Source organism: Dermacentor variabilis, chromosome 1, assembly GCF_050947875.1.
Source record: "Dermacentor variabilis isolate Ectoservices chromosome 1, ASM5094787v1, whole genome shotgun sequence".
In the NCBI taxonomy this organism is placed as follows: Eukaryota; Metazoa; Arthropoda; class Arachnida; order Ixodida; family Ixodidae; genus Dermacentor; species Dermacentor variabilis.
This window is the reverse complement of record NC_134568.1, coordinates 156,479,796-156,505,402: the sequence shown is the minus strand read 5'-3', so window position 1 is coordinate 156,505,402 and position 25,607 is coordinate 156,479,796. Positions and strand designations below refer to the sequence as shown.

The 25,607-nt window shown below is 44.9% G+C and overlaps 1 protein-coding gene across 5 annotated transcripts in view; it reads right to left on the bottom strand.

Moving 5' to 3' along the window:
* Nucleotides 1-25,607, bottom strand: part of GAPcenA (GTPase activating protein and centrosome-associated) — a 126,626-nt gene that overhangs the window by 41,033 nt on the left and 59,986 nt on the right. For all 5 annotated transcript variants that reach the window (XM_075698087.1, XM_075698114.1, XM_075698109.1 and 2 more), the window contains 4 exons: nucleotides 12,684-12,758; nucleotides 5,654-5,779; nucleotides 2,992-3,135; nucleotides 1,457-1,498 (listed from right to left, as the gene is read on the bottom strand). In XM_075698087.1, coding sequence (XP_075554202.1) covers nucleotides 1,457-1,498; nucleotides 2,992-3,135; nucleotides 5,654-5,779; nucleotides 12,684-12,758 — 387 coding nt within the window. The remainder of the gene's footprint in view (nucleotides 1-1,456; nucleotides 1,499-2,991; nucleotides 3,136-5,653; nucleotides 5,780-12,683; nucleotides 12,759-25,607) is intronic.

The following is a 25,607-nucleotide window of genomic DNA, read 5'->3' as shown; positions in this document are numbered from 1 at the left end:
AAAACCACTTTCTAATTATGAGGCACGCCGTAGTGGAGGACTCCGGAAATTTTGACCACCTGGGGTTCTTTAACGTGCACCTAAATCTAAGCACACGGGTGTTTTCGCATTTCGCCCCCATCGAAATGCGGCCGCCGTGGCCGGGATTCGATCCCGCGACCCCGTGCTCAGCAGCCCAACACCATAGCCTTTGTTATATCGAGAATTTCATTATACTGAAGTTCGTTATATCGAGGTTTAACTGTATTTTGACTTGAGGTTTTTTTTGTCACGTTTCTTGAGCTACATACAGTGCAGGTCGTGACACACTTTCTTTCTCAGCTTGACTATCTCTAAATTTAATATATTGCTTTTCATTCTCACTCAAAGTGTTCCAGATGCAATAACACAAAAAATGAAAACTGAACATTATTGTATTACAATAAAATTGATCTAATAATGAAACAGCCTTTAGCATAAATTTTTCTATGCAATCAACATTCAACGAACCTTCCACTGCATTTCGTAAGCTCTCCAGGCCCGCCATGAATTTTAAAGGAGAAAAAGTTAGTAAAATAAATTGTTCTCAAGACATCATTGGGAATAATACAAGTATCAGGCAGGCATTCTTGACGTTCGTGCCAACTTTCATCAATAGTCATCAAGAAACAAGGAAGATGGCTCTGAAAGCCATATCCCCCCTTCAGGCAAGAGATGTCAGCCTGACCCCACAATTGATAGCCACGTTGCAAGGAATTTGCAAGAAATATTTTACATCATGGTGCATCAAGTGGAAACAGCAGCTAAGTAAAAAAGTAGCAGTTTCGCACATGATGCAAAGCAGTGACGCAATGGCTGGTGCTACTATATAATGCACAGCAAGTCTTGTACTGTTTTGTGCGGTTTCGGTTGAAATAAACATTCGCATATGCACGCGAGCCATCTCCTCTCAATAAGAAGTAAGCTTGGGCCAGTGATGCCTTTAGTCCAAATCAGCATGTGTGTAGTTTGCGGAGAAGTGGAGACAAGACTTTTTCCTCTCCTGCCTTTCACTTCTTGCCCACTGGCTTTACTATATTCTTTCACCTCAGTGCTCATGTATTGATAAGCTACAGAGTGTGGTGTGAGCCAATCATTTTAACGAGTACTCAACGGGCCAGGTATAGTACTCTCCAGGTGCAGTATTATTATCGGCAGAGTGGGTAAGAAGTTAAGTCTTTGACTAGCAATCTGTGGGTCCAGAGCTCAAATCCTTGTTAGGCATTGCAACTTTTTTTTATAAAATTCTGGCAAAGTACTTTGGAATTACAGCAACAGACACTTGTGACCATCAAAACAACTAGGGGAGTGATCTCCATAACAACTATTGTTGTAAAACTTTTAATAACAGAAGAGCCGGTTTATCCTCCATTTATGAATGATGACAGCTGAATGAGTTGCGAGTAGACTAAACAACCAAACATAAGGTGGCACTCACCGTCAGGAGCGCAACTGCAACTTGGAACAATGTGTCTGTGCCCTGGGATAAAACAAGTTTACTAAGAGAACTGAAGCATAACATAGGCATGACATTTTCACAAGCCAAATTGAGCTCACAATGGAAAATTAAACTGAGATAATGGCTTATCCAGAACACTTCGATACAGTGAGAGCACCAAAATCTGCTGCCAATGAATAGAAAACGCTAAAGTAATTTTTTTAAAAAGCCACAAAACGTGTTATATCCTATATTGAATACCAAATTTCCACTTTCTACATAACTAATTTTTTCACTGACAAAGATGTCATGCCACATAAGATATAAATGGGGCACATCCATGTTTCCTGACTGTTTAAAGTATCAATTTAGTTTTACTGAACAGAAGCCTCTAATTGTGCTAGATGTACCACTAAAGCCTATTTTTCTGTTGAAGCTTAGAAAAACAGCTACTGTTCTCTTTCCAGCCTGGTCCTGCTGATTCATTGCTTCCTTGATTTATATTCTGTTCTAGTGAAATACTGACCCCGCAGTCACAATACAAACTAAAGACGCTTGACCAGGCGCTACATACTTCCCAAGCCTATCAGAGGCTGACATTAAAGTAATAAGGACATCCAAGTTCTCATTATGCTTTTTTTTTTAGTATACTGGGCATGAAAAAAAATATGCAACACATCACAACCTATGATCTCCAAACAATATTAAGATTACTATTCATGGTATAAAACGACAGGCATCTGCCACAGCCTTTGCAGACATGCTTCTAATAACAGAGTCACATTTTTCATGTCTGGCAACTGTACACTGAAATTAAAGCCACTTGACAGGGGTAGCTTATGAGCAGACGGATACTGGGCAAATACAAAACACAGACATGAACACATGAACACATGAACACATGAACAAGAAGAAGGGGAAACGAGGGGCCTGATTTTGGTTACTCACAATCATATGAAGTCGAGAGACAACTGAAATGTAAAAACGATAAAGTAAAGGGAAATGGAAGTGGATGAAGAAGAACTGGTGGGCAGGTTGTGTTTCTCTGACCAATTTCAGTTCCCTTTACCATTTCTACATTTCAATTAAAGCAAGTAATTAAACCTATGCTTTCTCTGGTTTCATTGTGTGTTGGCTTCATATGATAGTGAAAAACACTAATATGGAACTTACCATAGAAGTGGCCACTAATTATCTCAGACTCAGATCATTCCTTGAACTGTTCCTTCACCCAATCCCACACAAAAAAGTTGCTTATTGTCAAGGCTGCTTGTTAGCCATTGATGTCAGTTGTTGCAACTCAGCTAACACCCTGAAAATTAAATACTGGGCTATTTCATGAATGTGCCACCTTGCAAAGTGGTGACGTCATCTGCAATAGTCTGCTGTTACCTACACGGCAGAAAAATTCTGACCACATAACATTAAGGTACAATTAGTTTTACTCCAAATAGTATGAAATTCTTGGCCATTAAAAACTCTAGCACATCATGAAAGACATACAATAGATACGGAAAGGAAAAAAGAAAACTTACATCGAGTAGAAATAAGTCCAAGATGAAGAAGACTACGTGCAATGGAAACTTGGCTGTAAACAGTGTTAGGAACCACTGGGAACCAAACATGTGTGCTTCCACTCCAAGGTCCACAAAGTGAGCATACAGCTGTGGAAGCTGGTCCTGCAAGATGGCCAAAACAAAAACAAAATACTGATTTGCAATGACTGCATTTTGATTGACAGGCTGTTTGCTACTGTAATGAAAAAGGTAGCTCATGGACACGTCAGTCATTTCTATTTCACAGTTTTACACATGCACACCTTATTTGCATGTTTACAGTCAAACCTTGATATAACGACCTTCAATTTGGTGAAATTTGCAATATAATAAATTTTCTTAATTTCCCGACTATAGTGCCATCGAACACCATGTAAATTTTCATACAACATAACATAGTAATCTTGTACTGCAGTTTAGAGCCTTTGTGACGAGTAAAAGGAAAGAAAAGCATAGCCTGAGAGTGAATTCATTATGTGCATGGATTCTGCCATGTGAAAATGTTGCTTGTGAGAGATAAAAAAGACTGACCATCGCACAGGCCAGAATGAGCCACTTCAAGATTTGTCGCCCCAGTATAAATAGTGTCACTGTGTGCCTTTTATTGTGATGCGCTACTTTGTCTTGCTGGCTCATCAAAGCTTTGCTTACACCAACTCTTACAGTACGCGGGATCTGCATATTTCTTTTTCTACTTTGAAGGCGACCATTTTGTGACAGCATTGTCTGTTACTTGCTTTTCTGCACATCTTTAATTTTGCTGGGAGCGATGGGCCATAATTCCAGTTATACGGCTGGTTTTAAGTCAAAGGCCGTGGAATATGCAGTGGAGCATGGGAATTATGTTACCACAAGGCATTTCAGTGTAGACAAAGCACGCATGAGCTACTGGTAGAAGCAGCACGACAAGCTGCTTGTTACAAATTGGAACTTTCGCACCTTCTGGGAACTGAAGGACAGAAAGCTGTCACTGTTTGCAAATAGTGGACTTGTATGTTTACTGCAAAGCTATATCTTAATGCATTTTTTTAGAGCGCAGCTCTTAGGTGCCTGTTCCTGCGGCGAGTGGCGGCGGTGGCGTAACCGAGCGAACAAACACAGCAAAATATGAAACAGCAAATGCAGACTGGCATATTAAAGATGCGAGCCCCGAACGGCAGAGCCCAATGAAAGCGGCCCCTTCAGTGATTTGCGCGCAGGAAATTGGTGTCATGCAGAGCCGGCTAACTGCTCGATGCGTACTCATAACTGGTCTCAGCTGGACTGTTCATTTCGTACTGTCATCTGCTCATGTCAGCTCTCGCTCGTGCATGTTTGGTTTGCTTGGTTTGGTCTCGTTTGCACTTGTTTCGATTGTCATGGTCTGCGATTGTTTCATTATCTGATTGTTTGTGCGACGCAAATTGTGTAGTACTTCTGGAAGACACGCGGCACCAGCAATTACGCTGGAACCTTCCACAAGTCATGTATAAAAGCTGGCATGCTTGATCCCCAGACCAGATTTTCAACGATCGCCGACTCTACTACATGTCTCTCTCAAATTCTTTGCCTCAATATACATATAACGAAATGAAAACGCGTATAGAGCTCTGCTCAAATTTCATATTAGGGAGTATTGTAATCGTTGGTGATTTTTTTGTGTTTCGATCCCATTAGAATGTGGCCACCACAGCAGGGATCAAAAAAGCAACCTTATGCTCAAAAGTACGATGCCACAGCCACTGAGCCATTAAAATGGGTTATTGTGCTCTGTCTTTATGCCACAGGGCACTGAACATGTGCCAAAATGTGGTTCGGAGCCAGATGTGCTAATCACTAAGCAATTTCCCAAATTAAATACATTCAAAGCATAACATCAGCTGCCTTGTTAAGCATGAAATGCTTCTTTGCCCATTGTGAAGCTTCAAAGGGGAATCCACAAATCTCTACGTCATTCAGAATCCAGTAGCTTGCAGAGCAATGCCAAAGCATCTTTCATGCTATATTAATACCAACAGGAATGCCTGTGGTTCGAACTGCTTTTAACCAAGTTCCTGCCTCATACCAGCAGTATATGCAAGAGAACATGATTATTTAAAAATTGTAAAGTCCTTGATACACAATTTGGTTGGTGCACCCATTCCCTGCACTTATTAAAAAAATTTATCTAGAAAAATTTTTTAATTACATGAAAAAAAAAAAATCCTGCACAATGAACCACAGCATACCAAAGCATTCACACATGCCCCACATTCTGTGCATGTATCAATATTTTTCAGCATGGCAGCATAATTTCTACAAAATGCTGAAGCAACTCTGCAAGCCAGTATTTCTCTCTTTGCAAAGTGTCATGCTATCGCTACCTTATTTCACATTAGTTTTGTTTTCAAAGTGAAGTCCTAAAAGAAAGCATGCATTTTCTACTGCCTGTGGCACGGACAGGTTGCCTAACTTGCACTGATGTAAACAAATGTGCACAGTGTACAAAATTAATTACAATATAATCAAGAGCAGGATATTTTAAACCAAGAATCCATAAATGTTTGCTCTATTCTTCTGCTTTTATTTAAGTGTGTGTAGTCTGGTTCTCAGCTTTCTAGTATGCATAGTACATTTGCAAAAAGAATAGTCAGCAATGCAGCAAGACAATTCAGAGCAGTACCTCCATAAGTCGTTCTAGTTGGAAGAGCTTGAGGTGGAGGCACTCAAAGGAATTACGGAAGAGGTCTCGCAGGCCATACTCAGACATAACCTTGCAGAAAACACCAAAAGCTTGCTCTTCTGGCATCTGCAAAAACATGCAATTTGAGTTTATAGCATAGTGTGACAGTGACTTGTAACACTGTTTTTGAAATGGGTCACACAAGCTGAAAAGCTGTGCACTACACATTCAAAGCACAACATCAGCTGGCATATTGAGCATCAAATGATTTTTTGCCCCACTGTGAAATTTGAGAGGGGAAATCCACAAACTGTAAAAGCCATTGTGACTCCAATAAGAATCCAAATGGAAGTGAACAGGATCCAATGTAAAGTCAAACACAAATCACATTTTCTACATAAGGAAGACAAACAAAACATTGTTCATTGGTGCCGCAGGGCATTGAACATGTGTCAATACAGCAAAATGCAGCTGGCATCCAGATGTGCTAATCACCAAGCAATTTCCCGACTTCCATGCTTGGAAGTTAGTGCGGAGTTTGTAGCGTGCATGACGCAGCCTCGGAAAGTGGCATCATGTATGCATGCACTTCAGATGCAATGACAAGTGGCACGCTCACGCAGGCACAGTTGGTGCCGCAACGTCAGAGTTGCTGGCGTCTGTGCAAATATCAATCAAAAGAAAAGTAACCATGCAGTAGCTTGCAGACATGAAGTTGAAGGTTCTGTGAAGAGAACAATGAAAGAGATAAAAGTGTTGTTGGCAAGATGCCCAAATGTCTCTCGAATGTCCTAATGACTTCGGTAGAGGCAGCCTCCTGCGATAATATGAAGTCCTGAGCCTGTCATGGGCCATGTTAAGCAGGGTGCTTACAGCTGCAGACCTGGCTGTTTAACACATAATCACAATGTTGCACACACCACATGACACACACAATTATGAGATCCACCACGTGTAGCATATGTGTGGTATTAAACATACGCTCATACTGTTAAAGCAAAAACTTGCTCGACTATTCGACTTCCCTGTGGCACTGTTACATTCTCTAAAAGACTAATGCAGTCAACTTCCGTTAATTCAACCCTGACAAGCTGATGAAATTGATCTAATTATCCAGGCGGGGGAGGGGGGTGAATTAAAATGCAGAAAAAACATCAAAACAGTTTTCTCCTGATTCATTTGACAGTGTTTGCCCTATTCTAACATGCCCCCAAATCAAATGCGCCTGCTTTCTGTGTGTCCAAAGCAGAAAACTATCATAGAGATAACACTAAAGCTCTTAAAAATGTTGAAATCTGATCCGAACCCGAACATTAGGTCGTGAGGGCAACTGGTCAGCATGGTGAACAGGACTGTAATTTGGCGGCCAGCAATTCCTATGCGAGCAATGCACATACCCCTGACGGCAACAGTGGCGGCACGTACGGCTCGACTGATGGCAGGCTTAAGAACTTTTTTCAGACGACGACATAGGTGGTTAGCGCTCATTATGGACACGTGGGCTCCAGTATCAATTATTGCCATCAACGGAACACCATCTACGTCTACTTCAATTAGGGGCGTCAACGGAGGATTTGGACAGGACGAACGTGATGAAGCACTACGTCTAAGAGCTGCATGGCCTAGTTTTCCGTACGGAATGGTCCATAATGGGCTGGCGACGAATAGCAGCATGGCTGGGGCGACGGGGACCGACGGCGCTGAGGTGACGGCGAGCAAGCAGGATGACTGACATCGACGGATACGTCTGAGGTAGGAGGCATACGGCGAGGCAAGTAATGCCGTAGGTCGGCATATGGGCGAGGAGACGGGGAAAAGGAGCTCGAATACGGCAACGTCCAGAAGGTGCGGCAGTGGCGAGCGACGTGGCCAATGCGGAGGCAACGGGAGCAAATGGGCTTGTTGTCCGGAGTTCTCCACTCGGCAGAACTGCGGTATCTGGGAGGGCAATACAGATCGCCGTGAGGCGGAGCAGTCGGCACCGGTAGGGCGTCAGGTCAGGAGACGGAGTAGGCAGCAGGAAAACCTAGGTTTGCAAATCCTTGCCGTACAACTGCCTGAATGAGGGAGATCGCTGGCACTGGTTGGTCAATGGCGGGTTCAAGTGCGTGAATGGAACATTGCAGGTCTTGTAGCCTCGAGTTCGCGGCAAACAATATGTGTGACGTGCTCATCTAAAGGTGGTGAAGCGGTAACGTCAACGCAAGATGACGTCGAAGCCGTGGTGGGGAGCCGGGAAAACTGTGGAATGAAGCGGCAGCTTTTGGCAAGCTCAAAGCGACGGCATTCCTTGATAACGACGTCGATGGTGGACACATTGTTGAAGGCGAACAAGTTGAAGGCGTCGTTCACGATCCCTTTAAGTATGTGGCCGACTTTGTCAACCTCGGCCATTTTCTCGTCGACTTTCCGGCAAAGAGCGAGCATGTTTTGTATATACGAGACATACGATTCAGTAGAAGACTGAACTCTGGTGGCAAGCTCTTTTCTAGCAGCCAGCTGCCAACTGGTGGGATTTCCGAAGAGGTTGACGAGCTTCTCCTTGAAAGCAGCCCAGCTAGAGATCTCGTCCTCATGTGTCCGGAACCAGACACGAGGAATCCCGCCCAAGTAGAATAGGACATTGGCTAGCATGATGGTAGGGTCCCAGCAGTTGTTTTGGCTAACACGATCATACAAGTTGAGCCAGTCCTCAACGTCGACATTATCTTGGCCGGAGAATATGCCAGGATCGTGGGAATTTGTAACCGTAACGTACATTGTTGTCGGGGTCGCAGGAGTAGAAGGAGATGAGGTGTCGTCACCGGGAGCCATGGCGGAAAGCGGGACGGTACGGCCGCTGCGGAGCTACATGGCGAGGATGGGGAACGGCACACTCCACCACAATGTTATGCGAAGGACGAGTCAGTAAGAGGAGCAACTACTTACAGGTTATATTACAACAGCGGTTGCAGCGCTGACCGGTTAGATTTACAGCGCAAGCCCAGTTCGTTCTTCCTACTCTTTTCTCGAGTGATGGCGCTCATGCGCCTCGTTCAAACAATCAAATGTCACACGCCTGTAGCAATATTATATAATGGAGGCGATTTGAGACCCTATATTTTGACTAAGATGGAGAAAAGCATCTAGCAAAATGTTTGATGTCGTCTAGAGTCCATGCCACCAACAACTAAGCAGTGGATTTACCAGCAGGCTGTGGAGGGCTTATACGTCATAAATCATTTCACAAAACCATGGATGACAGAATAAATTCTGTGTTTTTCTTCAGGTAGTAAGGAGAGAAATCTATCGCAGGTAAAGAGATAACTGGCAAGTTGATTTTCCAGCACGAAAACGCACCTGGTCCAACTCATGACTGCAAATTTGTTAGTGCTGGGCGCTAATGAAAGAGCATAATTCTGAAAAATTTGCTTGGTCATTTTGCTAACATAGCGACGACAATTACGAGACCACTGTACAGGTAATTTCCTGCATTGCTGCACCTTGATCCAGCTGAAAACTCCAGGCAGCATTGATTGGTCCGAAAAATCTTAGAAACAGCAGCAGTGCATTGGAATATCTGCATTAACTTTGCGTGAATGAGCACTATCGACCAGATATGTAGGCCTTTAGTAAGTCAAAGTAATAAAAAAGAAAAATGTCACAGTTGATCCATTTTATTCCCCTGCTGCTTTCCAGACATCACTGCATATTCATTTCAATAAGTTTTTGCAATTTAATTACTAGTACACATTTTCGAATGACTACCAATCGAGTGTATGCAGTGAAACAGCAGCACCTGTGTCGCTAAGGCTCATTATAATTGGTTTTGCAAAGAATTAAAAACACAATAAGAAGGCTTTTCTTTCAAGGGCCATACAGACTATTTTGGTTGCCTACTTGTAGCTTTTGAACCACAAAATGCTGTATTTAAAAAAAAAAGCATATTCAAAATAACTTTCTTAAACTTGAAGTTATTCAGTGATGCTACTGGCCTATGCCGTTTCAGAGCAGCTTTTGGAACAGCCAAAGATACATTTTAGAGCAGTAACATGGACTTTCGGGGCATGTTTAAGAAAGCGATTGCAAACTATATTATATGGGGCTTTTACAGTGGGCAAGCCATGTGAAAACAGTAAGTGGTCACTGGTTCATAAACTCAATTTCAGCATTAAAAATTAACCCCCTTTCCCTTCATCACAGTCCTTACTATGGACTATGACGATGCGGTGGTGTTCTAAGATGTGCTTAAAGATGCTTCAGTAGCTCAGAAAAGCACGGAAGCATGTGGACGTGCTACGTGCAGACTTCGGAAGCATTTTGAGAACTTTCAGCATGATCTTGCTGCTATAAATGTATCCTTTAAGATGGAGCACTCTGTGAAAGAAAGCTGCGCCAGTGGCATGAAACATTTACTTATTTTGTCCTGTGTTGTGCTTCATTGATATACAATCTACTTGAAATACCGAGATGGCCAACACTGCTGGGGCAGTTTGCCTTTGCTCGTCGCGCACCGTCGCAAAGTGCTGACATACACGCATGACCTTTGGCTGTGTAATGCTGAATGATTAGGCTGTGATGCGTGAATTCAGTTTGTAGCTTTCTGCTTACATGCTAGCTTTCGCCATTCTGGCCAGTAAGCACAAAAACAAACTTCACGAAAGTGTTCGTGGTAGTTGCTAGCGTGTCGCTCGGAGACCCAATCAGGCTTCCAGCCACCAGACACCATGCGAGCATATTTTCAACACATCTGCACTATTAAAATGCCATTTCCTTGCATAAGCTTGGTAGCAGAGTCACACCTTTTGTATTTACCAAAGATGAATTGTATTTACCAAAATAAATGAACGAAGGGAAAGACTTGTTCTCAACGAGAACGAGGAATATGGGTTTATTTACAGTATTTACATGAGAACGTTACAGTTCATCAGTCTAACATGACTGAAAGAGGAATGCACTCTCAGCAGCTGCACAACAGCTGTTTATAAACACTCTGTCTTCCCTAGATACCAAGGTGAGGGAAAAATGGCCGTTCAACCTGCTACCAATTCGGAGCTTTCAAAGTCATCGTAGCCGACCCGCCTTTGAGAGGGGGGGGGGTGTTTACACACACACTCCCGCACAGGTTTCACTGACCACGCCGAGTGAGTGCGTTCTCGCAGACACGGCGCTTGACCCGAGCAGGCGATTCTTCATCCCAGTGTTAACTCCGCAGACAATGGCCGCCACTCTGTCCATGACTTCTAAGCTGCGTGAGACGGCAGCGCAAAATATCTTCCAGGGGCTCCGCTGCTTCAAACAGCCCGTGGCGACCACGGCGAATCCACGAACAATACTTGGTCCACTGACCGCGTTTAGTCATAGCGGCGCCGAAGGGGTGTTGATGCGGCACACCGTCGTCCCTACAAAACGAGTCGCTGCGGCAGGTGGGGAAGGCTTCCACGGTCACTTCTGGGAAGCTCACCACGCTCGCAGCTGCAGCTGGCTGGGAAAATTTTGTAGGTCGGTACCCTTGCAGGCCGTTCGTAACAATACCTACCCGCCCGATATTCACAATGTAGCATAAAGTGGCATTTTATTGTATGCTATGAGCTACTATATCATGTACTTGCATATTTGGAAGCACTTTTGTTGTGATGTGGTGTGGCCCTGGTTGCACTACATTTCTGCACATAGTTCTTCTTTATTATTATTATTGTTCTCTTTCGTGTGTGCGTGCAGAACTGCTGGGTACTCTAAAATGTTATGACTCCTCCTACTGTACTGCATACTGGGGAATATGTAGGTATATAAATTAATAAATAAATGAGAAAATTGCAGCAGAACGCATCTCACAATGTTGACGGTAATGCATTAGCATTGAATCAATATAGCTATAGAACGTATTGCCACCGTTGAAATGAATTATGTACAAGGTGTGTACTGTAGTGGTACCCTTCTTTCACGCTTCCCTAAGAACGCTTGGCGACATCTAGCACCGCCGCCACGAACCCTGCACGTGGCCTCTGAAACGCACGGCATGCCGATGTCTGGAAACGCTGCAAAACACAAAATGTGGCTACCACGTTCTTCTCTCGCGCTTCTTTCTAGACACACTGTGCCATCTAGTGGCACTGCTGAGAAGTCCATGCGTGGCCTCCAAGACAAGAAGCATGGCACACCGGTGGCTACTTACGCTAAGAATTGTTTCCTTGCTTGCTGCACACTCAGTGGCACATACTCAGCGAATCAAATTGGCAAAAGACTGATTGATGAGCGGCACATACCCAGTGCATTTATGGCACAGCTCGCTAGAATGTTGGCGTGAAAGGCGTTCTTTGAAAATCAACATATACCCAGTGCATTTGTGGCTTAGCCTGCTAATGCGTCAGGTTGCTGCCGTTGAAGAATGCTTGTGATGTAGCTTCGATTCTGTTCAAGTTTGGAGAAACATGAGCAGAAAATAAGGCATGTTTTTGGTCATTGTAGAGCGGCACATTCCCAGTGACATATACCTAGTTGCCCAAGTTGGCATCAAACAGGTTTGCTGAAGACCACTGGCACGTACCCAGTGCTCCAAGTCAGCGTCAGATTTTCTTCGAACAACGGCACCTACCCAGTCCCGCATTTACAGTGACCCATGTCGGCATGAAAGAGGTTCGTTAAAGAGCAGCACATATGTACACTTTGCTGCATAGTTATTGACCCAAGTTGATCCGATGATTGTTTTTAAACACTGTTACCTCAGCACAGCAGCCTGATGCGCTACCCATTCGACCATGGATTACCCAGTGACCCAGGTAGGTGGGAAAATGGTTAAGTACATACATACATACATACATACATACATACATACATACATACATACATACATACATAGAAACATAGATACATACATCACACATACATACATACATAGCCCCAGGAGTGTGCATAAAGTACCCTAAGAATGCAAACATATTTTAATTATATGAGTGTGTGCTGTTAATAGGACGTTTTTTAGGCTGTTCAGCCACCTGTCTTAAGTGCAACGTGTACGCTTTTCTTGGGAAACTGCATTTCCATCACTTACGTGAAGTAGCAGGGCAGCAGCAAGGAAGGAGAGCCCTTGACAGTAGCCCACCTCAGGGTCCTTAACAGCATATGCCTGCAGAAGTCAAACATGCAAGCAGCACACGATGACTTACTATACACAACATGACCTGTTGAGCAGTGAATGAATTCATGTAATTACTTTAAGACTAAGAATTTCAATGCATTGTAATAAAACCCTTCGTACTTCAATATGTATTGCATAAATATATTGCATACATTATGCAATGAAATATCAACAGGTTATTTCGACATTCAAACAAGCTATGCTGACGTTCAGTTTAAAGAAACGTCAGCATAAGACAGAGTAGGTTCAAAAATCCCGCCACCAACAGTGATTGCCTTACTGAACTGCCCTCAACTAAACTCTGAAACAATAATGTCAGAGACATCATTACATTAACTACTGAGCTGCTGCTACTCACTGCACGGCGCAATGCAGTAACAGCATAACAGACCAGGCACGTGCTAAAGCATTGCCATGTCATGCTTCCTAGTGACCACATCCTGTGTCTTGATCTCACGACACATACACCCCCTTGAAAACAATTTGTAGAAAGCTATTATAGTAAATTATTTAGGATGCTCTGAGGCTTGCCAATATGTTCTTTTTTTCTAGAGTTTCAAAGCCCAGAACCTCCATTTACCAACAAAAAAATTTTGAAAATGTCATGTCAGTAGCATAATATTGCGGACATTGCCTTCTTCCTAACAGCATCGGCCCTTCTTTAGCTAGTGGTTGCAATGCATGCCTGACAACTGCAGCTGCTCTGTTAGCATAGGAGCCTGCTTCTGACCACACCCAGCCATCGCTGAGAGCTGGATAGCCTCTAGTAATGATATTGTTACATGTGGAAAGACAGACGAAAGAGGCTATTTACAGGCTATTTACACTGGAGCCAGAGAGCCAGGTCGACACTCGCTCGCGCCAAGGGCCCAGACCCACTTCGTCGTTCTTGCGGCGGCTCGTCTCTTGAGCATCTCGCAGATAATATCGTAATACTACCCCCCCGGTGGCAAAAGCGCCGTCACGGTGCTGTTAAATATCCAAGGCGCGTGGAGAGGTGTAGGGCTTGAGTCGGGCGACGTGGACAATGTCACTGGTTGTCACAGCGGAGGACATAGTGGGTTTGGCTAGAACGACTTCATAGGTGGTGAATTCGGTCACTTGGCGGAGCATGCGATACGGGCCTGTATAACAGGAAAGCAGTCTTTCACAAAGGCCAACTTTACGCGATGGTGACCAAAGTAACACGAGGGTGCCGGGTGCAAAATGGACATCACGGTGACGGAGGTCGTAGCGTTGCTTCCGTTTGTCTTGAGACACTTGTAGACAAGCACGCGCAAATTGGCGAGCATGGTCAGCAGGGGCGACTGCATCACGAGCATAACCACTAGTTGAAGATGTGGTGGACGGAAGCACAGTGTCCAGCGGTAGCGTCGGTTCTCGGCCATACAAAAGGTAAAACGGGGAAAAGCCAGCAGTTTCAAGACGGGAAGAGTTGTATGCAAAGGTAATGTAATGTAAGACAGGTCCCAGTCATGGTGGTCGTCTCAAACGTATTTGGATAGTATGTCTATAAGGGTGCGGTTCAAACGCTCAGTGAGGCCGTTCGTTTGAGGGTGGTAGCAGGTGGTAAATTTATGCTGTATTGAGCAGGCACGCATGATGTTGTCAATGACTTTGGCCAAAAACGTACGGCCACGGTCTGTTAGCATTTGATGCGGAGCACCATGCATCAAAATGATATCATGTAGGAGGAAGTCCACAACATCAGTTGTGCAGCTGGTCGGAAGAGCGCGGGTTATGGCGTAGCGAGTAGCGTAGTACGCCGCGACTGCAACCCAGTTGTTTCCTGATGTAGATTCCGGAAATGGGCCGAGAAGGTCTAAGCCGACGCGATGGAAGGGCTCGGCAGGGATGTTGAGCGGCTGCAGGTAACCAGCGGGGAGCTGGGAAGGCTTCTTGCGTCGTTGGCAAAGTTCACAAGCGGCGATGTACACAGTCATAAGTTTGAGATATGCCGATGTGGCCTGCTGTTGGTGTGTCGTGAAGCTCTTCTAGAACGGTGGAGCGGAGGTGTTTAGGTATTACAAGTAGGAACTCAGAGCCGTCCGGATGAAGGTTACGATGGTACAGAGTACCGTCGCGGAGGACGAAGAGGCGTACAGTAGCATCGGCCGGAGTGTGTTCAAAATGGTCGATGAGTGCTCCGATATATGCGTCACGACGTTCCTCGTCGGCGAGATGAAGCAGCTGTGATACAGAGAATACGCAAGCAGCACTGGTAATATTGGAGGAGTCAGAGTCATCAACAGGGTAACACGATAAGCTGTCAGTGTCTTGATGCAGGCGGCCAGACTTGTACACCATGGAATATGAAAATTCTTGTAGCCTCAAAGCCCATTGACCAAGCCGGCCTGTAGGATTTTTTAGCGATGAAAGCCAGCAGAGAGCATGATGATCAGTGACTACGGAAAAAGGGTGACCGTAAAGGTAAGGACGGAACTTCACAATCGCCCATACAACAGCAAGGCATTCTCATTCTGTAATAGAATAGTTGCGCTCCGAAGGTGCTAGGAGGCGGCTCGCATAAGCAATAACGCGACCTTGGCCACGCTGATGCTGGGCTAAGGCGGCACATAAGCCATGACCACTGGCATCTGTACGCAATTCTGCAGGGGCATCAGGGTCGAAGTGGGCGAGAATGGGTGGTGAGGTTAGAAGAGTGACGAGACCAGAGAAGGGGGCAGCTTCCGAAGTACCCCACGATAATTTTACGCCTTTCTTCAAAAGATTAGTGAGGGGTCTAGCAATTGCCGCAAAATCTTGAACAAAATGACGAAAGTATGAGCATAACCCTACAAAACTTTGAACGCCTGCGACTGTCTTCGGAAACCGAAAGTCTCGGACAGCGCGAGTTTTGTCGGGATCAGGCTGTACTCCGGAAGCATCAACGAGATGGCCCAGAAGAGTAATTTGGCAGTGGCCAAAACGACATTTGGATGAGTTAAGTTGCAGCTTCGCCTTTCGAAATACATCAAGTATAGTTGTTAGGTGCTCAATGTGAGTGTCGAACGTTGGCAAGAAGACGATGACGTCGTCGAGGTAGCACAGGCATGTGGACCATTTGAAACCTTGGAGCAAGGAGTCCATCATATGCTCGAAGGTGGCAGGGGCATTGCATAATCCAAACGGCATTACTTTAAGTTGGTACAGGCCATCAGGTGTGATGAATGCGGTTTTTTCTCTGTCCATATCGTCAACAGCAATCTGCCAGAATCCAGAATGAAGATCAATAGAAGAGAAATAGCTGGAACTGTGCAGGCAGTCAAGGGCATCATCTATACGTGGGAGCGGGTAGACGTCTTTTTTAGTAATGTTGTTCAGATGACGGTAGTCTACACAGAATCGCCACGTGCCGTCCTTCTTCTTAACCAACGCCACAGGTGATGCCCAGGGGCCCGAAGAAGGCTCAATGATGTTTTTATCTAGCATTTTGTTCACTTCACTTTGAATTACTCGGCATTCCGACGCAGAAACTCAATACGGTCGTCGGTGAATAGGTGTAGCATCGCCAGTAAGAATGTGATGCTTGACCGTGAGCGTCTGGCCTAAAGGGCGATCGTCGAAGTCTAAAATATCTCGGTAAGACGATAATACTTGGCAAAGGTCTTCGGTCTGCGCAGAGAACAGGTCTGTCGCAACCATTTATTTATGTTGGGATCAGCGCCCGAGGCTGGCACAGGGGGCCTGCTGAGCTCGCAAGAATCATCGGTCGATAATGCTGCCACGTGATGGTCGCTGAGACAATCAACGTTGGCAAGGACCTTGCAGTAGAAGTTGCTTTGCCAATCCAAAGTTAAAGACAGACATGCGAGTGCGGTACGCAGTAATAGTAAGTATACTGTGAGGCACGGTAACGTCATACTGTAGTGGAATGTTGGGCAGAGGAGTGACGAGGTACTCGCCATCAGGAACTGGTGGGGAAGACAACAGTTCAATATAGGCTACTGACTTTGGCGGTAGGAGAAGAAAGCCAGTGGGGCATAAGCGGCACTGGGGTGCGTCAGAAGCGTCTGCGAGAATCGGTAACTCAAGGCGAAGCGTACTGGCAGAGCAGTCAATAAGAGCAGAATGCGCGGAGAGAAAATCAAGGCCGAGAATTAGGTCGTGGGGGCAATGAGCAATCATGATGAAGAGCACAGGAGTATGGTGGCTGGCAATGCTGACACGTGCCATACACATTCCGATGATAGGCACAGTACCGCCATCTGCAACGAAGCCGACGCGTGCCGACGCTGGGGTGTGGAGCTTGTTCAGTCGTCATCGGAAGGCAGCACTCATAATAGAAAGATGTGCTCCTGTATCGATGAGTGCCGTGACGGGATAGCCGTCAACGTCAAGAAGGTTTTGGCTCGTAGTTAACGCGAGCAGAGGATTTGAGGGCAGGGTCAACAAGGCAGCTTCACCTCCAGAAGCTGCAGTGCCTAGTTTTCCAGCTGGATCTGGGAGGCGATAGGTGGCGAAGAGAAGCGGCGGGGTTGGGGCGAACGAGACTGATGGCGTCGAGGTGAGGGCAAGTGGCTGTAGCGAAAGTTCGGATTAGGAGCATCAGCGGCAGTGGGTTCATGGCGGGTAGTATAGGGAACAGAAGGTCCAAAGGTGTGGGAATAAGCGGCAGCGTATGTCCGAGGAGGTGATGGCCATCGGTTGCGGCAGTGATGAGCGACGTGGCCGATGCGACAGCAGTGGAAGCAGATCGGCCTGTTATCAGGGGTACGCCATTCGGTCGGGTTGCGGCGAGATGTGGCAGAACAAGACTGCCGGGGACGAGGAGGGCCGCAGCAAGAGAACTGGGGAAAGCTGGGTTGAGAAGTTGAACACACGAAGTTTAGACCCATGTTCTCAAATTCTTGTCTAACGACAGCCTGAATCATCGCAATCATGGTTGCTGGTGGATCGGGAGGCGTCGCTGAGAAAGCTGGCGAACAGGCGGCCTTGAGTTCGCGGCAAACAATACGGGGGTTACGTCGTCGCAGGTGGTAGTCTGACGCGGTCGACCCTCACATGTCGACGTAGCAGCAGTGTTGGGTAGCTGCGTGATGTGGTGTGAGATACGGCGGCTGTTCGCTTGTTGAAGGCGACGACCTTCTTTTATGATGGTGTCGATAGTCGAGACGTTGCCGAAAACAAGCAAATTGAAAGAGTCGTCGGCAATGCCTTTTAGCACATGCGCCACTTTATCTGCTTCAGACATAGCATTGTCAGCTTTGCGGCATACAGCCAAGACGTTGTGTATATATGAAACGTATGGCTCTGTAAGTGTCTGCACACGAGACGCAAAAGCCTTTGTCGCGGCAACTTTGTGCCCAATGGGGTCGCTGAACAGTTCCCGTAGCTTTTCTTTGAAACTGTCCCAACTGGTTATCTCGTCGTCATGCGTTTGGTGCCACACGCGTGGGGCGCCGCCGAGATAAAAGATGACATTGGCAAGCATAATGGTTGGGTCCCACCTGTTATTAGCGCTGGCATGTTCATAAAGCTTGATCCATTCGTCAACATCCTGTCCCTCCAGGCCAGAGAACACACCAGGGTCGCGATGTTGGGCAACCGTGACGACTGGAGCAGTCGGACAAGCTGAAGATGTTGCAGAGGCGGTCTCGTCACCGGAAGGCATGGTGACAAGCTCGATGTACCGACGACTTCGGAGTTCTGTGGCGAGGACAGGGACCGTTAACCTCCACCAGAATGTTACGTGTGGAAAGACAGAGACGAAAGAGGCTATTTACAGGCCATTTACACTGGAGCCAGAGAGCCAGGCTGACACTCGCTTGCGCCAAGGGCACAGACCCACTTCGTCATTCTCGCGGCAGCTCGTCTCTTGAGCCTCTCGCGGATAATATCGTAATAATATGCTGGCCTGGAGGGACCATTAATAACCAAACACGATCCAGCAAACCCACATGACACATAACCAACATTGTCCCATGCACACAAATCGCCTCGCCAGGCAAAAGCCCTGGTAGCCTTCCAAAATGTCGTTAATGAAGATTCCTGCCGGACAAACAGAAACCTACACAAAAAGCTTTTTGATTATGGTAAAGCCAGTGGTCAGCAGTTCTCCATGCGATATAATAAACTGTACATAAATAAGAAATGCTACATTTACTTTACACCTACTGACAGCGTCTGTGAACATCAGAGCCACGACCTGAATACAGACGAGGGCACGTCAAGCTCTTCGCTTGCTGGTAGTGACACATTGGTACCCTAACCAACAATGCGCAGCACAATACACCTTACACAGGTTCGTTTTTTTTTATTCACTAACGTTAGGAGTATGCTAAGCAAACGTGACGCTTTATCTTCTGTTGTTGACACATGCTTGGCTGACGTTGTGCTCACAAAAACCTGGCTGCCCGCAAAATTCGGGGATGATGAACTGTTTAACTGTGACAAAAGATACGCCATTTACCACTATAATCGAGATGTCAGGTCTGGTGGTGGGGTACTCATTGCTATAGGGGATAATCTTGTTTCCAGTTTGGTTATGCTCAAAATACCATTGGAGCTCGTTTGTGTTAGTATCCAGGTGAATCATCAGAATATGATACTTTGTATTTGTTACCGCCTCCCAAGTGCAAGTTCAGGTTTTTGTGAACAGTTGCACGATGCACTAAACAACCTAGTACAGTTCAACCTCGATATACCGAAGTAAGTAAAATCGGCAATTTTCTTCGTTATATAGAAATTTCATTGTATTGAAATTCGACCTTTTATGCAAATAAGTACAGTCACTGATCGATTTTTTTGCACGGAAAGGTGCCGCAGAATTTTTCAAATTATCGGGCAATCGTAAAAAGCATGTTTGAATAAGAAAACAATTCATTTTGATAAATTTGGGAGTCGACGACGAATGATACGGTTTCATGCCATGTTGACGATATCTTCACATAGGCAGTACAAATTAGGCGAAGCCAGCCATGCTTTCACGTGCACTCCGCCCTTGCAGCTAATAGCGCCACCTGCACTGGGGCGATGCTATCATGAAAAACGCCTGCAGTGGGGAGCGAATGCTTTGTCTGCCTCTCGCTCCAACGGGTCACCAAAATTGGAGATTACGCAACCTTCAATGCTAAACGCGCTAGAAGACAGCTTACACGATGCCACGCTGTCTCGGCACGCCCACTCTTTGCACACGTGACAGATTACCTCTAAAGCAGGGTATGCAGCTGCGTATAAACTCAGCCACGCTTACAGCCATGCACAGCTACGGTCGAGACGTGCGCCAACTTACCCCCCCCCCTCCCCGTCCTGCCCATCGCGCGCGCTTGATGGCGTTACTGTGAGCTCACTCTTCTCCCCCTCTTTCCCTTTGCTCGCACGGGGAGGAGACACTCGTGCGTGAAGCCACCATCTTTCTTTCTCACCCTCGCACACTTTCACTCGCACCTAAACAGGCAAAAAAAAAAAGGGCAAAAAAAATGAATTAGTGGGCTTTCAAACAATTAAATACCCCAAGGAAAGCCTATTGGAAAACATAAAGAGATGAAGTTGATTGTTACGAAACCTGATCTATTAACAAAAACATGAGTGCATCGTTGATGTGCGTGCCACAAAAAGTCGTTTGTAATTGTTGGACCACATACATCTCAGTGTGGGCATGTATAGTGGCTTATGAGCAAAGTAGCTCAATCCCAAGACGCAGAGGTAAGTGAACTAACCAATGCAGCTACCAGCATGGACAGCTTGTGAGTGCTGCATCCTCCAAGAGAGCATGCATGCCAGGATTATTAACTCTCTCGTTACCGCGAGAAAATGGTAGTTTTTTATAGGTCTCTTGAAAAAATTATTTACCACTACAAATAATATTCCAGCACACATTACAGCATAGCATATTGTGCATATAGAAATGCTCTTTCTAAAAACATATGCAGCTGAACAAAAAATTTATTAGGTAAAACATAAATATTGTAGAAAGCGAAATTTTCACTGCCAGTTGATAAAAACAATAATAAAAAAACATATCTACAAAAACGGTTGTATCAAAGGAAATTCAGAATATACATTTCAAAGATAAATAATCCAGGAATAGTGTCTGAAAAAATATACGCTCAGTACACCGCCGTTCTTCAGATACAAAAAAGAAACTAAGACCAGTTCATCGCTCATGCTGTGTGGTGAAGCAGTTCCTCGATTTTGTGAAGCATAGGTGCACTCCACACTTTTCCCACAACACGTCTGGTTTTTGTTCAACTTTGCGGTTCTCGTAGCACACTTTGCAGTTCCGCCTTTTCAGCATCTTCTGAGGATGGTCCAATGAGAAGTCCAAGGAACGTATTTCACCGGTTCATCTAGTGTCATGCACCTCTTCCAGGACTGATCACTCTCAGCATAGCTGGGCAACTAGAAGATTATGCATCCAACCTAATGTGTTTGCATTTTTGCAGATTGTCTTTATCACCTCTGCAGAGAAGAAGAGTAGAAAGAAATCCCATGCCATTGTAAACTGTCTTGTGCTGATCCGTAGTGCTGGGCTGAGATGTGCTACGGGCGGCCTTCTTGGCGTGAATGGAAGTTTCCTTGCTGCCGATGGCAGCCCATTATAACCAAGCGAAGTATGCACCATGAAGGTCATCAGTAGAGCTCTGAGGCCGTGCAAAAAGACTGGCAGATAAGCACGCACAAACAAGGAGACCGCTTCAGGCCGTAGAGGAAACTCGCCGGTGAACAGCTGCATGTCCCATGTTGACTGAAACCATCGTCGCCATGAGAGCTTGAATCTGCTTTGCTGTCATCTTCGAAATCATAACTCAAGTCCTCATCATTAAATTGAAGTGCAGATGCAGCATAGTTTCGAGCACGACTCGCGACACAGCCGCACGGGATGACGCCACGGGAGTGACTTTCGATAACTGCGCAGTGACACTGGCAGCGCCCCTTGCCGGGATTTACGAGAGAAGCGTTATCGAAACTCTTGGAAACTGGTTGAAAAAGCCAGGTCCACATGTTGGACATGCGGCAGACTTTCAGAAATACACTTTAGCGGAATAAAACGACTCAGACTCTGAACTAAAGCTCACCTGTGAACAGGTGGCATCACTTTCGGTTAATTATCATTACTCAGTACTGTCGGATGGCAAAACTGGTGATAAAATTAAATTCGTGACTTGCTGGGAGTCATTTTATTACAAAATTTTGATGCTAGTGTGGCGTAATCGTGAGCGGCATGTTTTTTTCTCGAGGGTGGCAGAAGGTGACCGTCACGCCCCTTTTCGCTACAACATACGCTCATTAGTTCACAAAAAGGTCTGTCAAAAATCCCAACGTCGTCGGAGCGTGAAAATTTAAACTGATTCTGTACGTGCAGTGCCTGTACTAACTACTGGATGGCTTTAAGTGGATAAGAAATGGATCCAACATGTTGAAATCGGCAATCTAAAGCATCGATCACCGGTGATCGATTTGAATAGGCATGGTAACGAAAGAGTTAAGCTACCTTGTGCAAGAGGAGTTAATAATGTCCGTCTTAAAGCCAATTTTGTTTGCTGCAATTTTGTGATAAGAAATGCGTGTGCAAGAGGAGTTACTAATGTCCGTCTTAAAGCCAATTTTGTTTGCTGCAATTTTGTGATGTGAAATGCTCAGAATCTCTGGACCCGGACAAGCTGCCAATGGAAACTGACCCTGGTAACATTTAACACCCGAACTCTCTTGAGTGAAGCTAGCTTAGCAGGACTCTGAGAACTATCAGGCATTGTTTGGGATATCATTGGCCTTAAAAAGGTTAGAAGAACTGGTGAGACTTATACAGTTTTGACTAACAGCCACATTTTCTGGTATAGAGGACTCCTAGATAAGCAACACGGAGCAGGAGTCCTAATCCATAACGACATAGCGGGCAACATTGACGAATTCTATAGCATTAATGAGAAGGTAGCTGTAGTCGTAATCAAACTTGATAAGAGGTATAGATTAAAGGTAGTACAAGCCTATGCTCCAACATCCAGTCACGTTGATGAGGAAGTAGACCAGTTTTATGAAGATGTTGAATTAGTGATGAGAAAAGTGCAAACTCAGTATACTGTAGTAATGCGCGACTTCAATGCAAAAGTGGGAAAAAGGTGCCTGCTGAACAAGAAATTGGCAATCATGACGTCGATTCTAGGAATGCTAGAGGAGAGATGCTGGTAGAATTTGCAGAAAGGAATAAGCTTCGAATAATGGGCACCTTTTTCGAGAAGCGTAGCAACAGAAAGTAGACCTGGAAAAGCCCTAACGGTGAAAAAAGAAATGAAACTGATTTGATACTTTATACCGATCCCAGCATAGTGCAGGATGTGGAAGTGTTAGGTAGGGTAAAGTGCAGTGATCATAGGTTAGTGAGGGCTAGGATTCACGTCAATTTGAAGGGAGAAAAGGTGAAATTGGTCATGAAGAAACAGGCCAACCTAGACGCAGTAAGGGCGAAAGCAGACCAATTTAGGCTGGTGCTTGCAAAGAAATATTCAGCCTTAGAACTGAGGGATGAAGAGGACATACATATAATGAACGAAACAGTAACTAGACTGGTTTCAGAAGCAGAAATTGAAGTAGGAGGTAACGCACTAAGGCAACCAGTTGGTAAGCTCTCCGAAGTAACAAAGGACCTAATAAAGAAACGACAAAGAATGAAAGTGTCCAACTCAAGAGAATTCGCAGAACTGTCAAAACTGATCAAAAAGGCAAAAATAAGTGACACTCGAAATTATAAAGTGAGAAAAACTGAAGAAGCTGCAAAAAATGGACGCAGCCTGAAATCAGTGAGAAAGAAACTTGGCATAGGACAAACCAAGATGTATGCACGGAAAGATAAGCAGAGTAATATCATCAGCAATCTCGAAGGTATAGTAAAAGCAGTAGAAGAATTCTATACTGATCTGTACAGTACCCAGAGGAGTCAGGATACCTCCACTAGAAACAGTAATGAACAGGATTCAGAAACTCCTCCTATAACTAGCGATGAGGTCAGAAGGGCCGTTGCAAGACATGGAATGAGGAATAGCGGCAGGAGAAGATGGAGTAACAGTCGATTTAGTCAAAGATGGAGGAGACATAATGCTTGAAAAACTGGCAGCCCTTTATACGAATTACCTACCGACTTCAAGGGTCCCAGAGAACTGGAAGAATGCAAACATTATACTAATCCACAAAAAAGGAGACATTAAAGAACAGAAAAATTATAGGCCCATTAGTTTACTTCCAGTATTATATAAAATATTCACCAAGATAATTTCCAATAGAATAAGGGCAACACTGGACTTTAGTCAACCAAGGGAACAGGCTGGCTTCAGGAAGGGATACTCTACAATGGATCACATCCATGTCATCAAACAGGTAATCGACAAATTCACAGAGTACAATCAGCCTCTCTATATGGCTTTCATAGCTTACAAAAAGGCATTTGATTCAGTAGAGATACCAGCAGCCATAGAGGCATTACGTAATCAAGGAGTACAGGATTCTTATGTAACTATCTTCGAAAATATCTACAGACTAATTCTCCACAAATAGGAAGATACTTATAAAGACAGGGGTCAGACAAGGAGGTACGATCTCTCAAACGATATTCACTGCGTGCTTGGAAGAAGTTATTCAAGCTATCAAACTGGGAAGGCTTTGGAGTGAGGATCAATGGCGAATATCTCAGCAACCTTCGGTTTGTAGGTGACATTGTCCTGTTCAGCAACACTGGGGACGAGTTACAACAAATTATTGAGGAGCTTAACAGAGAGAGTGTAAAAGTGAGGTTGAAGATTAATATGCTGAAGACAAAGATAATGATGAACAGTCAGGCAAGCAAACAAGAGTTCAGGATTGCCAGTCAGCCTATAGAGTCTGTGAAGGAGTATGTTTACCTAGGTCAATTACTCAAAGGGCACCCTGATCATGAGAAGGAAATTTACGGAAGAATAAAAATGGGTCGGAGCGTATACAGCAGGCATTGTCACATCTTGAGTGGAAGCTTACCATTATCATTGAAAAGAAAGGTGTACAATCAGTGTATTTTACCGGGGCTAACATGTGGGGCAGGAACTTGGAGACTGACAAAGAAGCTTGAGAACAAGTTAAGGACCGCGCAGAGAGCGATGGAATGGAGAACGTTAGGTATAACATTAGGAGACAGAAAGAGAGCAGTGTGGATCAGAGATTAAATGGGGACAGCTGATATTCTAATTGACATTAAGAGAAAGAAATGGAGGTGCGCAGGTCATGTAATGCATAGGTTAGAGAACCGGTGGACCATTAGGGTTGCAGAATGGGTGCCAAGAGAAGGGAAGCACAGTCGAGGATGGCAGAAGACTAGGTGGGGCAATGAAATTAGGAAATTTTCAGGCACTAGTTGGAATCGGTTGGCGCAGGACAGGGGTAATTGGAGACCGCAGAAGCCTTCGTCCTGCAGTGGACATAAAACAGGCCGATGATGATAATGATGATTTCGTAAGCTCACAATCCTGCCAATCACAATATGGATGCATGTTTGTACGTTTCCCATGCTCTCCTTATCACCGAAACACCGTGCATAGCACATGAAGTGTGCGTTCTAATCTTTAATTAACTGATGTGCGTTAAATTGGTGTCAAATTAGTGAATGTCTAACCCAATACATCTCTATAAATATTTGGCAGGGTCATTCCAAGTGTACAGAATTTTCCCAGTTTTCCGATAAACAAGTGACGAGTAAACTATGTTTCATTGCATTAAACAACTGCTTCACACAGAAGGACGAGAGACAACAAATAGAATTTGAAACTAATGAATCATTGCCTTTGAAAGCCAATGGGTGAAGGTTAGCAGCCACCCATCAATAGAGCCAGATTCAACAAGTGACCTCTGCTTGCATGGAATATGCTTCTGTTG